The 17,203-nt window shown below is 51.8% G+C and overlaps 1 protein-coding gene across 1 annotated transcript in view; it reads left to right on the forward strand.

Annotated features, from left to right (window-relative positions):
* Window positions 1-10,134: 10,134 nt before the first annotated feature.
* The window catches only part of RASSF5 (Ras association domain family member 5), a 31,379-nt gene continuing 24,310 nt past the window's right edge, over window positions 10,135-17,203 (forward strand). Inside the window, exon 1 of the mRNA XM_049634532.1 lies at window positions 10,135-10,653. Within this exon, the coding sequence (XP_049490489.1) occupies window positions 10,534-10,653 (120 nt within the window). The 5' untranslated portion in view covers window positions 10,135-10,533. The remainder of the gene's footprint in view (window positions 10,654-17,203) is intronic.

Raw genomic sequence — 17,203 nt, forward strand, 5'->3', positions numbered from 1 at the left:
CTCCTTGGAGATCTCTGACGTCTATGATATGTGACTTTTTCCCTGGGCACTTCTTGTTGACCTAGCAAATCCCCTTCATGTCCACCCCAGGTCCCTTCTTCAGTTTAACGCTGATTCCCAGAGAACGTGGCTGGCATTGGCCAAAGACCACAAGAAATTGCCAGCATGGCTGCAGTTCCTTTACTAGGCCCTGATTACTTTATGCTTCAGGTGGTCTTTACTCCTAGATGTCACTCTGTGATGAAAAAAAAAAACCCTCAGGGACTCCCCGGTGCCCTCGCAATGGAGCTCGAGTTTGCCAGTTTGGTCCAGGCCTTTCATTGCCTTTGCGGAAGTAGACCCCGAGGGTGGAAGTTCTTGCCCCAACTGTTGATTCTCATCATAACCCACTGTAGCCCAGGGGACGCCTCGCAGCTCTGCCTCCGTGGCCTCTGGTGCCACTTGTGTTGGTGCATGGAATGTGCAGGTGACAAGCAAAACCAGAAGCGATCTTCCTTCCACTCAGGTCACTCACAGCCAGGCACTGAAGTGGTTTACACCTGCTGCTCCCAGGGTCCTTCCCCTCCCCCTGCCCTTTCGGGAGCTAGGAGCCAGGAGCACCCAGAAACCAGCCTCCCGCTCCTGGCTGCACACGGCCCGGCCCGGCCCTCACTCAGGCACTTTCCACACGTGGGAGTCTGGCCATCCCCATGTTCCTCCTGTGCTACGATTTCCTTAATATTTCTCTTTAAATACGTTCATTTTATCAAACTTAGATAAAACGTGTGTTCAAGGAAAATTTGAAAATCCTTGAACCACTGGTTTGATGTCCTGAGGATTTTTTTCCCTGACACATATTCAATTAATTCTTAATCTCTAAAATTGAAAGAACAACGTGTTTGCAAGGACTGCCTCAGATTCCTTCCACACGTATTTACTGAGCCAGGCACTGCTCTAAAATCCTTTTAGGTGCTGTCAGTGGGAAATGCTGCCTACGGAAGCTAGTCTCTTAGGTCATCCAGTGCTTCGATTACCAGCACACTGGGTCTGGCCCCTGCCTAAGGGAGGCTGTGACTGTGGAGAGAACCTGGGCAGCTGGGAAGAAAATTCCAGCCATCTGAGCCAGTGCTAAGGCGCTCAGCCAAAGGAGAGATGGGAGGTGGGAGCGCCTGGGCGGCTCGGTCGGTTAAGCGTTTGACTCTTGATCTCGGCTCAGGTCATGATCTTACGCTTCATGAGTTCAAGCCCCACATCAGGCTGACGGTGGAGCCTGCTTGGGATTCTCTCTTTCCCCCTCTCACTGCCCCTCCCTCCCTCTCTCTCTGAAAATAAAGAAACTTGAAAAAAAAATATGAAAGAAACAAAGGAGGGGCACCTGAGTGGCTCAGTCGGTTAAGCGTCTGATTTGGGCTCAGGTCATGATCTCACAGCTCGTGAATTTGAGCCCCACGTCAGGCTCTGTGATGACAGCTAGGAGCCTGGAGCCTGCTTTGGATTCTGTCTCCCTCTCTCTGCCCTACCCCTGCTTGCTCTCTGTCTCTCAAAACTGAATAAACATTAAAAAAAAAAAAAAAGAAATAAAGGAGGAATGGATCCTTAGGTACTTACCGTAGGGAATCGTGCAGAGTGGAAGTAAGTCACTCCATGGTCCATACAGGGCAAGCCTATCTGTATTGTGTGTGTGTGTGTGTGTGTGTGTGTGTGTGTGTTAGTGCAGAGCAAGGGCTTGGAGGCTTCCTGGCAATCCACGGGAGAGATTTTACCTTGCGGGGGTGGGAGTAGGAGTCTCTGTCTCTGTTGCCTCCAATGGCCCTCCTGGATTTTTTATCCCGCCATCCCTGTGATGAAAACCTGCAGTGGCTTCCCATGGCTCTCAAAATCAATCCAAATCTGGACAAGCACAGACATCCTTCATGGTCTGGCTCTGCCAACTCTCCAAAATACCAGAAAGATGGGCCACTGTCCTGGACATGAAACCGAGACACTATGACTGTGGTCTGGCAGGCACTTTTTGCTATAAGATTGGTGATTGTCCTCTCCCCTGTGGCCCAAGGTATGGCTCCCCTTTGTAGACGGAAAGACCAAGACCCTGTCCCCACTCACCAAAGGGACAGATAGATGGCTTCCATAGCTCCAGGGTGGATCAGCCCCACAGGTCGCTGGCTGATACCTTTCTGCCACACCCTTACCTCCCACCCTCTACTGTCACTCCTTAGCGGGGCCTCTGCTGGAATGGCCTCCGTCAGCCCCTGCAGCCATGCGAGGTGACTCAGCTGGCATGGAGAGCTGAGTTTCCTGGCTCCTGGCCCCATGCTCCCTCCCACAGCAGGCACGCTGCTGTCTGTCTACCCAGGGCTCTGCCTTTCCAGAACGCTGGCCTGCCCCAACCCTGAGCCCAACAGCCACATGCTGAGCCCAGAACTACCACACGGGGGAGCCAGCCGCAAGACGGGGAGAGCCTGGGGGCGGGGTCTGTCCCTGCTCAGGCTCCCTAACACACACTGACACACACCTGCACCTTTCTCAGTGGATTCTGGGTCCTAGGTCTCCTCCGAAATGCTGGACAAAGGTTTATCGCATTTAATTGTGACTGATAACAACAGTAGTTAACATTTGTTGAGGTATATCATGTGTTCTTTCTACTTGTTTTATCAGTTTTTGAGAGAGAAGTCTTGAAATATCCAATTATAATTGTGGATTACCCTATTTCTCCTTACGGTTCTATCTTTCTGAATTTTGAAGCTCCATTATTCAGTGCTTAGACATTTAGGATTAGTATGTTCTCTAGACGAATTGACCCCTTATCATTAAGAAATAACCTTCTATAGCCCTGGTAATATTCTTTGCTCTGAAATCTACTTTGTCCAATAATAATATAGCCACTCCAGCTTTCTTTTGATTACCATGAGCATGATACTTATTAATCCATCCTTTTACTTTTAGGCTATTTGTGTCTTTATAGTTAAAAGTCATTTCCTGTAGATAGCAAATGGTTGGATCTTGTTTTTTTTTTAAATCCAATTGGATAATCTCTGCCCTTTAATTGGGTTATTTAGATCATTTGCATTTAATGTGATTATCGATATAATTAGATTTTAAGTCTATCATGTTTCTATTTTTTCCTATCTGTCCTTTCTGTTCTTTGTTCCTCTTTTTTCCCTGCCTTATTTTGGAAAATTGAATATATTTTATGTTTCCATTTTATTTCATTTGTTGCCAGCCCACCCACATGTGCCAAAGCCAGTCTCCAGCTGTCCTGCTCCACTCTGGCTACATTTGGGACAGCTGCTCCACCCTCCACAGATTTCCTTCAATGCTCTAGAAGCCAGAAGTGTTAGCCAAAGCTGTCAGTGATTCATTTCCACTAGGCAGCTGCCTCTCACAGGAGCCGCCCCAAGGCCTATCTGACCAGCTCAGTCCAACCCATGGGGCTTGTTTCTGATCAGGCAGAGCTGAAAGCCTTCCCAACCAGGAGGCACCTGAGGTCCTGGCTCTGAGGAGGGACACAGCTCTAGTACCTGTTTCTAGAAATCCTTAGGTACTGGAGACATTTCCCTGTGTTCCTCACAGCTCGACCCCGACTGTGGCTGCCTGAGATGGCCTCTGGGTGGGCCAGGTCAGTCCTGAGTCTCTGAGGAGGCAGCGAGGCCTCTTTCTACGTGTCACAGTGCAGGAGTTGTTTGTGTCTGACCCTGGTGACCACGTTGCCCTGGCTAATCGAGGACTGGTCTTGCCTGGAGAGGGGCAGGTGGGGGGGCAGGGTTGTTGATCAGAAACACCTTTTGTCATTTTCTAGTCTCATCAAAGGAGGACAACTAGAAGGTAGACTCCCTGTGTCTGACTCGGACCTGACATGAGCTCTTCAGGACCTGTGCCTCTTGGTATCCCTGCCTTAACTGTGTCCAGTGTTCTAAAATGCAAGGGCCCTATCAAAGCTGTCAGCCAAGCAACAGAAGTGCTGTGTGGGCTAGAACCCGCGAGACAGTGAATCTCCTGTGAGTCTAACCTAAATGGTATGTAGCCACTTACCTTTTATGACAGGAAGTCGCCTGAGGAGAAATAGAGCTCTCTGCTCTGCACGGCTGGTTTAATACTGTAAAATGCTACTCTCAGGATGGAGGATGGCATTCTTAAGATTCAAGCCAGAGAGGGCATCTGGGAAAGGCTGCTTCTGAAAAGCATGGGGAAGGTGTGGGAGGTCTGGTCGTTGCCGGTAAATATGTGTCAGGAAGAGGGGAGGACGTAAGATTTTGACAGGCAGAGAAAGCAGCAGAACAAACCACAAGAGGGCAGGGAAGCTGCTGGGAGCATGAATCAAATGTTGTGCGGCTGCAATGAGGGATGCTCTATGCTAGCTGGAGATGGGTATGAACTGCCTGCTGGGCATGTGCTGTGAAGGGCCTTGAAGGACCGACTTGGAGGGTGCAGTTTGGAACATTATTGTAGGCAGTGGGGAGTGAGAGTCGTTGGAGGAAGGACAATTGTAATGGAAAATTGTCAGATACAGAGGGTCTGGACTGTAAATCAGATTCTACCATTTACTTGCTCTGTGACTAGGGCAAACTAAGCACGCTGAGCCTCAGTTTATTCCTCTGCAAAATACTTCCTCGCAGGGTTGTGCCGATCAAGTGAGAATATGAAATGTATAAGAGCTTGATAACTCTAATATAACTTCTTCTTTCATGTTGTTCTACTAGACTGTGCATGGTGACAAGGCAGAGACTATGTCTAATCCAGGCCTGAATCTCAACTCCTGGTCTGGTACTTGCCATGTAGAAGGTACCCAGTAAATATTCCTTTTTCTTTTAAGTTTATTAATTTTTGAGAGAGAGAGAGTGAGAGACAGACAGAGACAGAGACAGAGGTGGGGGGAGGGGCAGAGAGAGAGGGGGACAGAGGATCTAAAGCAGGCTCCATATTGATAGCAGAGAGCCTGACTCGGGGCTCAAACCCACAATGACCTGAGCCAAAGGCTAACGCTTAACCAACTGAGCCACCCAGGTGCCCCTGCCCAGTAAATATTTCTTAAATGAATGGATGAAAGAATCAGCAATTAGAGCTCAACACATAATAATAATTATAGCATAGTAATAATTATAGTACAGTGATAGTATAGTATAGTCTAGTATACTATAGTAATAGTTATTCAATAACTATTAGTTGAAATTTGAATAAAAGGTTTTGTGATAGAACAGTCATGATTAGACCTTCGTATAGAAGGGTGACTTTGGAGACACCTGGGTGGCTCAGTCAGTTAGGTGTCCAACTCTTGATTTTGGCTCAGGTTATGATCTCACGGTTCATGGGATCAGGTCCCATGTAGGGGTCTGTGCTGATAGTGCAGAACCCGCTTGGGATTCTCTGTCTCCCTCTCTCTGCCTCACCACTGCTCATGCTTTTTCTTTCCAAAATATATAAACAATAGGGGCTCCGAGGTGGCTCAGTTGGTTAAGTGTCTGGCTTCTGCTTAGGTCATCATTTTGCAGCTTGTGAGTTTGAGCCCTGCATGGGCTCTGTGCAGACAGCTCAGAGCCTGAAACCTGCTTCGGATTCCGTGTCTCCTCTCTCTGCCCCTCCCCTACTCTCTCTCTCTCTTTGTCTCTCTCTCTCTCAAGAATAAATAAAAGTTTTAAAAAGTTTATAAATAAATAAATAAATAAATAAATATTAAAAAAAAAAAAAAAAGAACGGTGACCTTGGCGATAAGGGTACGGGAAGTTTGGAGACGGCAGAGATGGAAACAAAGGAAACTACTGGAAGGCTTTGCAATAATCTACATTATGGTATTCATTGAGCTAGGAAATGTGAAGGAGCAGGTGGAGGGGGAGGCGGGGAATAATAAGCTCAATTTGGGGCCCATCGCCAGTGAGGCTCCAAGGGAAGGGCTGGGTATTCCGTGAGCTGTTGCATCTTGCCACGGGGAGCTGCCTGGGAGGGTGAGAATTCTGAGACACGAGTCTGTGAGGGATAGTTGGCACCATTGGCACAGGTGAGACTAAGCTCCCAGGGAGAATACAGGCTTATGGGAGCAGAGGTAGGAAGAGAAGACGGTCAGTGGCTGGGCCCTGAAAAACCTCAACAAGCTAAAGGGAAGATGGGGGCAGAGGCGGACTGGGAAAGTAGTTCCTGGCTTGTGATGGGCTATGATTTCGGGCAGGATGGCTATTACGAGAGCAATCACAAGGGTAAACACCTTATACTACTACAGGGTGTCCCAGACCTTGATTCTGAAGTCAGACAAGCCGGGTGGGTTTGGCTTCGCCATTAATTAGCACGTATGATTATGTGCAAATTACTTAACCTGCCTGAACCTCCTTTTCCTCTCTGGAAATAGAGATAATAAGTGTAGCTTCCTCATCAGTTTGTTGTAGGGACTAAGTGAAATGATGCACATACAGTTAGCGGCACAGTGCCTGCACATACTGGCTAATAATAATTTCAAAATATGTCTCAGGGGTCGGGTGGCAGGTACCTGACCCTGGTTTGAAGTCTCTGAATATGTCGGCAGGTCATAAGGCCCCAGATCCGATCTCTACCCCGACACCCTTCAGCGGGACAGATGAAGAATCCTGAGGTCCAAAGCTGCTCCAGATGCTATACCAAGCTGGAGTTGAGCTGGGGTAGCACAGAGCTCCTGACTTCCAGTCTTGTGATCCAGCTTTTCTGGAACACACAGAGCCACGCAGTGCCTCCAATGAGGGGGATCTGGGCACATGCCAGGAGCACATCTGAGAAAGGAAGAAAGCTTAAAATAGTGTCTTTCATCATCTGACACTTTGAGGCAGGAAAGTCACCCATTTCACCATTTCACTTTGGCCTTTCTGAACCCCAGCACGATGCCGTGGATTTAAGGCTCCAGAGCCTGCAACCTAAGGTCCAGACCCCTCTTTCTGGGTCCAGAGACAAGAGCAGCCAGTTCCTGTCCTTTGTGTGTTCACCCCAGAGACTTAAAAAGCTACTGCTTGGGCTCTTCCATTCCCCTGCCCCCTTCGCCTCCTCTGGTCAGGTTGTCACCGCTGTTGGTTATTCACAGGGAAGAGGTGCTGACAGGGTCATTAGACACTGAAAGGAATCCAGTCTTCCTTTCTAAGGGTCCCTGGAGCTTCAGTCTAGATTTTTCCTCCTGGAGGCTGGCCAATTTATTCTATTATATTTGATCTTTGCAGCTTTCAGAAGAAAGTCCCAGGGTCCTCAACAACACAGTCTCTGTGTTGCTGGCTTCTTTACTCATGAGTCTCTTCCAGGCCTAGAGTCACTGACAGGTGGAGCAGGGTGGAGGAAGATACTAACTAGGAGGTAGGAGACTTTGGAGGTATGAGCTGTGATGGAACATGCTACTTCCCTCACTTTCCTGTCTATAAAATGGGTCTGATACCTGCTTTCAAGATTCTAGAGCCGCCCAAGTAATGAATGGTAAAAAGGCTTTGAGAAGCCTTATTCAGACACCAGTTTTTCTTAATATTTGGAACAGCAGAGAATAGCACCCTAAGAGAACACGAAATCACTTCGGACTTTTCCTAAGCACGTCTGGCAGCTAGTGCGTCGCTCACAAGGGGAGACTCATGCCGACTCCTGGGGTACTTTGGCTTGACGTTTAAAGAGGCTGTTACTAGCTGCGTCTTAAGATCGCGCATTTTGAATGTGTAGCATTGCAGTTGCTTTCCAGAGGTCTCTGCGTGACTCCCAGGACACAGTGCGGCCCCCAAAGAACCTGGGGCTTGTGTTTTCTTAAGGACTGGATTCCCACTGAGCAAGAAGGTTCCTTTCATAAAGAAAAGCATGTTTCTTTGCTGGCTGGACAAAGCAGGTAGGCTGCTGATGGCCCACGGATCACGCAGAGCCCCCCTCTCTGCAGCGTTCCTCATTCTGGCATTGGACCTGGAGGCACTGGTGAGGCCAATACCAGATTCCTTTGCCTGAACCGCTGTCTCTGGGGAATCTTCCTTCCAACAAAAATAAGTAAGTAAAAAGCCTCTAAAATACTCAGTTGAAGGGCTACCTGGGTGGCTCAGTCGTTTGAATGTCCACCTTTGGCTCGGGTCGTGATCTCACGGTTTGTGAGTTTAAGCCCTGTATCAGGCTCTCTGCTGTCAGTGCTGAGTCTGCTTCGGATCCTCTATCCCCCGCCCCCTCTGCCCCTCCCCAACTCGTGCTCTCTCAAAAATAAATACATTAAAAAAATAAAAATAAAATACTCAGTTGAAGAAAAGATTGTTCCAGATAATGCCAGAACCTACCTTCAACCCTATTAAATGTCAGCTCTTTCCCCAAAACACCTTGTAGCTCACTCGAGCCCCCATCCCCAGCTGCTTGCTTGCACTTATTATCTCCCTGTTAAGGGTGGCAGTTACGGGTATTGACCCTTCTCCTGAGCCCAAGGCGGCCGGCCGGGGGTGCCAGCTCTCGGCTATCTCATGTTTGGACCTGCCAGGCACTCACAGGCTTCTGGGAAGAAGACTGTGTGGGACGATGGAGCCAGATTGGGCTGCAGTGTGAAACCCTCCTGAGCACTGACAGATTTGGCTAAGGTGGGGGAGGGAGAGGACTCCTCATAAAAATAACGAGAGCTGAAAAAGGAGTTGGCAGCTTGGTATCTGGGGGCTGAGTCTATCCCTCCAGCCGGTGTGCTTCCCTGGGACTGGCTGTTTCCGAACTGCAGGGAGAGCCAGGTGAACCTACCTGCAGAGCATCCTGTTAACTCCTCGCAGCCACTCTCAGGGTGCTCTGGGGTCCACAGGCCATCAGACTCCATCAGCACGGTGCCCCCAGCATTCCAGGCTCTGAAGGCTTTGTTTTCCTTTCCTGGGACTCCAGGCCGCATTATACAGAAAGAGGGCAAGACGCACACCAGAACAGTCCCATTTCTGCTGAGAGGCTGTAGATCACAACGGCTAAGAGCGTGGGCCCTAGAGTTGCATAGGCCCGGGTCTGAGGACCAGCACAAATATCCTACTTGTGTGACTCTGAACCTCAGTTTCCTCATCCATAAAATGGGAATAATAATCTCTACCTCAAGGCTGTTGGGCAAGTTAAATGGCAGACTGCATGTAAATGGCCTGGCACATGTAGGAGTTATTCAAGCAATGGTACTTCGAACTATTGCTGTACAAACATGGTCTGAGGCATAATGGGGGTGTTGCCCTAATTGCTTTGGGGTTAAGCCCTAGTCAAGGAAGATGTCCCCTTCATCTAGTCTCATGGGGAAATGTACACGGCCATCTATTTTTTTTAATATATATATATATTTTCAAAGTTTATTATTTATTTTGGGAGAGAGAGGGGGGGGGAAGGGGAGGGACAGAGAGAGGGAGAGAGAGAGAGAATCCCAAGCAGACTGCGCACTGTCAGATGCTGGGCTGGAAGTCAGGAACCATGAGATCATGACCGGAAGTCTGACATTTAAGGGACCGAGCCACCCAGGCGCCGCAACGTGGGCCATCTCTGATGGGAATGACAAGAACTGGCAAAGACCCCTCTTGCCAGAGTGTCAGGAAAGTGCACAAATAACCTGGGTGGTGGCTGCAGACTCCTTTGATATCCTGAGTCTTCCTGAGGGCCAAGTTCTGCGTGTGTGGGTGGAAGGGGAGGCTTGCTCTCCAGGTTGCCATAACTTTGCATATGATTTGCATATGTTTGTGGGGCCCCTGCAGTTTCTTCTGGCGTCTCCAAGTTAAAATATTGCTGCTTCTGCAGACAGAACAGATATTGATTTTCTTCTTCTCCGGTTACTTCTCTAACCACTCTGATTGACCGGGCTCCTTCGCCCAGTGAATGGGGGCTGTGAGAGTGGGATGAGGAGGTGGACGGGGGGGGGGGGGGGGGGGGAGGGACGCTGACGACCCTATAGCACATTCTACTCCGTGAACATGAGCCATCATGGGTGATGAGAATGAGCTGTTTCCAGAAGGATGAAGAAAAGACCTAGGGAAGTGTCTCCCTCGGGTGCGTCCTGGTCTGTTCCTTCCCCGCATCCTTGACCTGACCTCTGGTGCCCCGGGTCCACCTGGCCCCGGGATCCAGCGCCACCCAGTGAGGCGCGGGGTGGGGTGGGGGTGGGGGGGAGCGCGGGCGGGGGAGGGGCGCCGCGACAGCCGAGCAGGGCTTTGGGGAACCTTGCGAGAGGAAGTGGCTTCCGACTTCTCCGCGCGCAGGGCGAGCGGCAGGAAAGGCGCGGGCAGGGGGAGGAGGTGTCGAGATGGCGCTCCGCGCGCGGGGCGGAGGGGACGAAACCGCAGATGCCGAGTGAGCCGGCGAGCGCAGCGCGCGAGGCGGGCGCCCACGTCCCACCCCGGAGCTTGCAGCGCCGGCGGCGCGCGGGGAAGCGCGCAGGTTACGCCGCCGCCCCAGCCGCTCGGGCCCGGGCTGAGAGCCCAGGCGGCCGGCTCCGGCTGCGCCTGGCCCCGTGACCGCCCACCCGCCGGCGGGGCTGGGAGCTCGCGCCCCGCGGGGCCCGGGGCGGGGACCCCCCCCCCCCCCGACCCCGACCCCAACCTCGGCCGCCGCGTGAGCCCGGCCGGTCACACGCGCCCGCTGCCTCGCGGGGCTCCGGGCTAGATGACGGTGGACAGCAGCATGAGTAGTGGGTACTGCAGCCTGGAGGAGGAACTGGAGGATTGCTTCTTCACTGCCAAGACCACCTTCTTCAGAAATGTGCAGACCAAACAAACTCCGAAGGTAAACCTGATGATCGAATGCAAGAGCGGTTCACGGGGCGGGGGGGGCGGGGGGGAATAACCTCGGGTCTGGAAGGGAAACCTGTATCCTGGCCGACAGGCAAAGCCATGTGTTACCACTGCCGGTGGCCAGTTGCCCTGGGGACCCTGGTGAACTTGTCTGCTGAGCCGACCTAGGGTTGGATCTGGAGCCCTTCGGGGACCACCAGCAAGCACTGTTCTCTTTTTACTGCCCTTTTCAGTATTTCCTGTCCCTGGACCTTTTCAAAATGGCTCTCTATGACTTGGGGACAGCGCCTGGCTCAGGGTCTGGCAGCCTGCTTACCTGTGCCTGGGGAGGGTGACAGGGCAACTACTTTTTTTTTTTTTTTTTTTCATTTAACTCCCCAAACCTGAGCTTTGAAGCTCTAGATGGAAAGTGGATGGCACCCGGTAGGATAAACATTCATAGGTTGAAACTTCCGTATTTTGGGTAGCCAGGAACCATCTTAAAACACAGTTTTAGCAACTTTGCAGAAGTGCGTCAAGTTTTTAGAAGCAAACTATAATTTCTCTTCTACGTCATTGTCCTATGACCGTTTTAACTTACTGGCTTGCTTGGGGTAACCTCAAGGGTGAGTGTATGTGTTTCCTAATGGGGTCCTAGTGCTTCTTGTAGCAACTCTGGACACCCAGCATGCCTGAGGCCCCTGGCCACACCCTCCCAGTTGCCACAGATCACTTATCTGCCACATACTTGGTGGGAGTGGTGGCAGAGCTCTGTTTATTTGTTATGTTATTTAGATGAGAGGGATCCAAGCCACGCCTTTGGAGAGGTTACCTAAAAGAGACTGTTTGTAGACCGAAGTGAGCTGTTAAATTGCACAGGTGTGTGCAGGCTCATCATTAATTTAGCAGTCTTACATGGATAGATTCACGAAAAACTTCCCCAGGCCTGACTCTGGGGCCTCCTTTGTGAATAATTCATCTTGCCTGTAGGTCCTGCATTTGCTGGGTTCTGACATCACACGAATGTACTGTCCCTTTCAATTGTGAGAGGGTACCCAAGAACCAAAGGAAAGGTTTTGATTTTAATGTTCAAAGGAATCAACTAAAACAGGCCCCTGGAACCAGCACCTGCTTTCTGGGGCACCCCTTTATGAGGCTGGAGAGCAGGGATGTTTCTGGAGGGCTGGGGGCGGGAGCAGGTAGAGCTGTAGATAGGGCTCATGCAGAACAGTGTGGTTGCAGACGGGAGGTGTCCTGCTCTCTCCTTAGGGTTCTTGCCTCATTGTGTGGACTGCCCCCCCAACCCCCACCCCGAAGGTACTCCAGCCGTCTAGGGTCTTTAAGACCGGTGGCTCTCAACCTTAGCCACACACTGGGGAGCTTTAGAAAATGTGGGTACCTGCCCACAACTGGAGAGTCTGACTTAATTGGCTTGGGGTACAGCCTGGGCATCAGGATTTTGAAAAGCTCCCCAGGTAACTCTGATATGCAACTGAGGTACAACCATTGCTCGAGCGAGTTTTGCTGCTGCCTGGGAAGGAAATGGTTCCTGTTTTTAAAACAAAGTTTAGCTGCTGTGCTTACTGCCAGCCAGGCTGTAAGCCCTTGGTCCCAGAAGGTGGGCTTTTTGCATGATTGGGTGGAGGAAGACGCACTGCAAAGCTGAGGTTTCTTTTACTTGACAAATGAAGGAGGTAGCCGTTTCTGGTATTTCTTGGGAGAGATAGAAATACCATACACGGAAATATGCTGGGGTGGGGTTGGGGGTGGTGGGTGACTTGGTCGTTGGCCCAAACAGCCTCCTGTCCTCCTCCCTGCCTCCCAACACTCCTTCCCAGCATCAGTCCTGAAAATACTTTGGTTTGGCGCCCACATCAGCTCTTTCTTTACTCTGTCTAGTTCTTAAATCCATTCCCTATCCTGACGCCTCTGCATATCTCCCTGCCTCATTTTGCCCAAGCACAGAAGCCCTCGGGGGGGGGGGCAGGAGTCCCTTCTAAGAAACTCCTGGGTGAGCCCCGGACAGGGTGATAAGGAGAAGCACTTCCAAAAGGAAGGGGTGGTAGGCACCCCCACCCCCTAGCCTCACCCCTGCCGAGCCACTGTATGAGATCTGTGACCCAAGGGCAGGGCTCCTCAGCCTGGACTTGCCTTCAGTGCAGTCCCCTCCGGGGAGGGACAGGGCACCCTCTGCCTGGCAGTGAGACCTGGAGTGGCCCTGCCGGCTGTAAAGGGAGCCGTCTGTCAAGAGGCGTGTGACTGACTCAGGAACTGAGGAAGCTTCATCCAAATGTTTCCTTCTTTCAGCCTTCGAAGTGTTGTTCTGCCTTTAATCACATTTTTAGCTCTGTCTTCAACCTGCTTCTTGGAAAGAGATTTCAAAGAGATCTGTCAAATCACGACCTCATTCTAACCCCCAACGATGATGCTTTTTTCCTGACTCAGAGATCGCCTCTGAGCGCCTAAGGGGATTCCTCTTTTCTGTCTCCACGGAAAGTGTTTGTGTGTTTCCTGGTGGCCGAGAGACTAGGGCCCCCATTCAGGCAAGGTAAAGACAGTGGCTATAAATAGCCTTGTCAGAACAACCTGTATCTGCTGCTGGCCCGAGCCTGGCTGGGACCAAGCCATGGGGCAGCCTCGCTGCTGTTCCTGGTGCCACCACCTGGGAGTTGTCACTAGCCCAGCCTCCAAGGAGTCCCTGTCTCCAGCCCCTTTGGTGGGAGATTGGGGAGTGAGAAAAGCCTCCCCTTTCACAGAAAGGAGGCACCTGAAGGTAGACTGCAGCAGAGAAAGGGGACCGAGCCCTGGGCTCTTGCAGAAAATGGCAGCTGCCTGGGGAGCTGTGTCTCTGAGAGACAGGGCCACTGGGCAGCTTCAGGAGGTGAGGCCGTGCTGTCCGGGGAGTGTCCCCCTTGCCTGAGCACAGTTAGGTTGCATTTCCTTGGGTTTTCTGTGTCCAAATGAGGCTCCTGGAGGCTTCAGGGAGCACCCACCTGTGTGCCTGGCAAGGTGCACCCTGCCACCCCAGTCTACCATTCTGCAGCCTAGAGGGGTGGGGGCCTGTCCAAGGTCATGCAGCAAGTTTTTGATGGACCCAGGGTTAGAACCTACATCTCTTGCCTCCTGACCCTGAGATTTTTCTGCATTAGTCCTACAAAAGGCAGCATGTGACGGTGCAGGGCCGGTGACGGTGAAGGCAGACCCTCTGGCCATCCCTGCCATCTGCTTCTTTATTCCTGTCTGGGGTCTGACCCTGGAAGTGGGGCCGGCTTCCACCCGCCAGGTTTCCAAATGCCCACGGGTGGCAGCAGTTTAGGGTTTGGCCTCTGAACTCTCCTTGCGTGTTCAGCAGGCTCCGGGACCCGAGGACACTGGGGCCACCCCATACGTCGGGGTGGCTGCTCCGAAAACACACGGAGCCTACTTCTTGCAGAGTGTCAGAACTGAAAGGGATCCATCTGGTGTGGTGCCCCACTTTACAGATGGAGAAACTGAGGCCCAGAGGGATGGGAGGACTTCACGAGGCCACAGGTGTGACCAGGTGGGGCCAGGACTAACACCCTTCTTGGACTCCTTGTCAGGTGCTATGCTTCATCCTCTTCACTCAGTGAATGGGCCAGGACAGTCTTGGGTCCTTGTCCTCTCAGAGCCTCCTACAAAATGGAAAGACCCAAACAACCTTAGGCTCCATCCCATAAGGCACACTAGCCAAGGGGACATTGACTGTGCATTGAACTGGCAGGGAGTTCCCTGCCATCAGTTCCAAAATCTTGCAACTTTAATCATGTACAAGTTCTTTTTGGTGTCTATCCTAAAATCCTGCTTGTTGTGTGTTTTCTTTGTGGCTATGGAGAGCAGAGGGTTGACTCTGTCGATGGTTAAATGTCCTGAAGCCCACGTGGGACACACTCCCATCCTCCTCCACTTGCACCCTCAGGTTTTCTCTGGTCTGGGTTGACACCACTGATCCTTGAAACATTCGAGGCAGATGCACAGAGGAAGGGGCTCACAGAGGTCGGAGTAGAAGCCCCTCTGGTTCTGTTCCTGCATTCGGTCTCATCTCCTCACACCTCCTCTCCTCCGTCACTCCCTTCCTGGACGGGGCCTCTGTGGCACTCCGGGGACGTCAGCCAACCCTGATGACCAGTCAGGGAAATACCCATGGCTCTGCCAGCAGCAGACACAGCCCCTGCCCCTGCCCTTCTTGGCATAAGAGAAAAGAATACTAAAAATAAATGTGTTCCAAATGTGAGCAATAGAAATAAAAATAAGAATCTTCAGAACCATTGTTTTAGGTGCTATCTCAGAAGCCTGCACAGACCAAGGCGAACCTCAAAAGATGTTTCATGCCGGCCCAGCCCCAGGATAGCCCTCCTTTTAGTCCGTAGGCTGTATCCCCCTCCCGTGGAGTTCTTTGCCATTTGCCTTCTCTGGTCCTTCCCGGGCGTTGCTTTTCTCCGTGAAGATGGAAAGCCTTCTAAGACCGCAAGTCACATCCCCTTCAGCTGCAATGCAGCACCAAGCACTGGTTTCACAAGCAGAGTTCTGTCCAAGCGCTGGTTAGGTTTAGTTGCCATGTCTTCTCTCCGGCATCCTGTATCATCAGGAGAGACTAAAGATTCTAATGGCCCCTGTTTTTCAGTCATGGAACACAAGAGCAGTTTATTCCCGCCCCGCCCCCCTCCCCCCGACTTTAAGTCAAGTTGCATTGGCAGGTGGGGGCTCAGGATAACACATGCAGATTTTTGTGGGCCAGGCCCGGAAATGGTGTGTTTCTTACACCCACACGCCATTGGCCAGAACTCAGTCACATGGCCGCACCTGACCACGAGGGAGGTTGGGAAATGAAGTACAGCTGTGAGCCCAGGTGGCAGAGGAAGAGGCTGTGGTGAGCATTCAGCTGTCTCTGCACGCACCCTTCCTCCCACCTTCTCTGCGCAACCGCCTTTGGAAGTTCTGCTCATACTTTCTTGGGGACGGGCCATAGCTGTCTCTCCAGTCTTGTACCTCTCCTTCATCTGTCGCCACGGATATGCCGTTCCCGGGATGAGCTCCTGTCTCCCCCTGCTACACTGGCAGCTCCTTGAGGACAGATGCTTCTCCTTACTCAGCGCTTCTCCACTCCTCTGGAGCATCGGAAGCCCCCAGTGCTGCTCCCAGGTGGTCCAGCCCCCTGCCTCGGAGCGCCCTTTGGATCAGGTTTTGAAAGTGGAGATTCGGGGGCCCCACCTCAGACTTACTGGGTCATGAATCCTTGGAAGTAGGACCACCCTCAAACCTGCCTTCCTCCGGGTGATGAGCCTATTTATTGAAGTCTAGGAACCACCTATTTAGGAAATATTTAGTAACTTCCGTTGAAATACGAGACGGCATTTATCACAGAGTCCAGAGAGGTTCTTAGGCTGGAAATTGAAGCCAGAAGGTACAAGGATCTGTCCCTGGCCACACAGCTAAGTAGCGACAGAACCGAGGCCTCGGGGCCCCTGGGGCCCCATTGTTCTCCCTATGACCTGCCACCTGCCGAACAAGGCTGCTGCAGTGGCAGCCTTTTGCCGTCGTGACCGGCACGTGCTGTAGTGGAAACAGCACAGACCCATGAGCCAAGTCCTGGCTTGTCATCCCCGCTGCAGCTCGTAACTGAGGAGCTGTGGCCAAGTCTCTTCATCCCTCCAGGCTGGGACCTTCATTGTCCTTCCCAGGACAGCACCTGTGGGAGGAGCCTGTCCTCATTTTCTTCCCCAAGAGTCCCTCGCCTCTTTGCACGGGAGCAGACCCTTCTCACCACCTTCTCATGGAGTTTAGGTATTGACGACCAAGCTCTAAGTTGTAAGGGCTTCCCCGGTGTGGGGGCAGGAAGAGGGCCTACATGACTGACCCCGGAGGCCCCTCCTCTACAACTACTGGGGACTCAAGACATCCTCACCTCTGTGTCCAGATGCCTCCCCTCCGGCCCACCCTTCCTTCTTCGCAAGTTGAGGCCATTTACTCTGCCTCAGCTGGCTTTTCCCTGTAGAGCAATTCCAGTTACAATTTGGGGCACCTGCCACATCCATCCATCCAGGCAGTTAAGGAGAAAGGAAGAAAGATTACACACTAGCATCAAATTCCAGCTCTTAGTTCACAGTGTCGGGTTGGACTCTAGATCCAGCTTCCAGCCCGAGTTTGGAAGGGTGGCCCCACTGGGCTCAGGCTGGGTGCCCAGGAGCCTGGGTTCCCTTCTGTCTTCCACTCTCGACTCATCAGGTAACCCACACCTGTGTACTTTCTGGCTTTGGGATCCTTCTGTATGAAGGACCCAGACCTGTCCTCATTAAGGGCCTTGGTTTCCTCTTCCGTCTACCTGTAAAAGAAAGTGGGGACCCAGGCCTGGCCTGGCATATATTCCCTGAGGAAAGAGGACAGGATAACTTTGCCAAGAATCAGGAGCATTGATTTTCAGGCCCAGGAGGACAAAGGGAGCTGTAGGGACAGAAAACTCTGGGTCACTGGGCCTGTGGCTTCTGTCCGCGGTGCTGTCCTCTCTTCTCTTCTCCCGCTCCACCCCAGCTTAGCTTAGCTTAACA

The sequence above is a fragment of the Panthera uncia genome, chromosome F1, assembly GCF_023721935.1.
Source record: "Panthera uncia isolate 11264 chromosome F1, Puncia_PCG_1.0, whole genome shotgun sequence".
Classification (NCBI taxonomy): domain Eukaryota; kingdom Metazoa; phylum Chordata; class Mammalia; order Carnivora; family Felidae; genus Panthera; species Panthera uncia.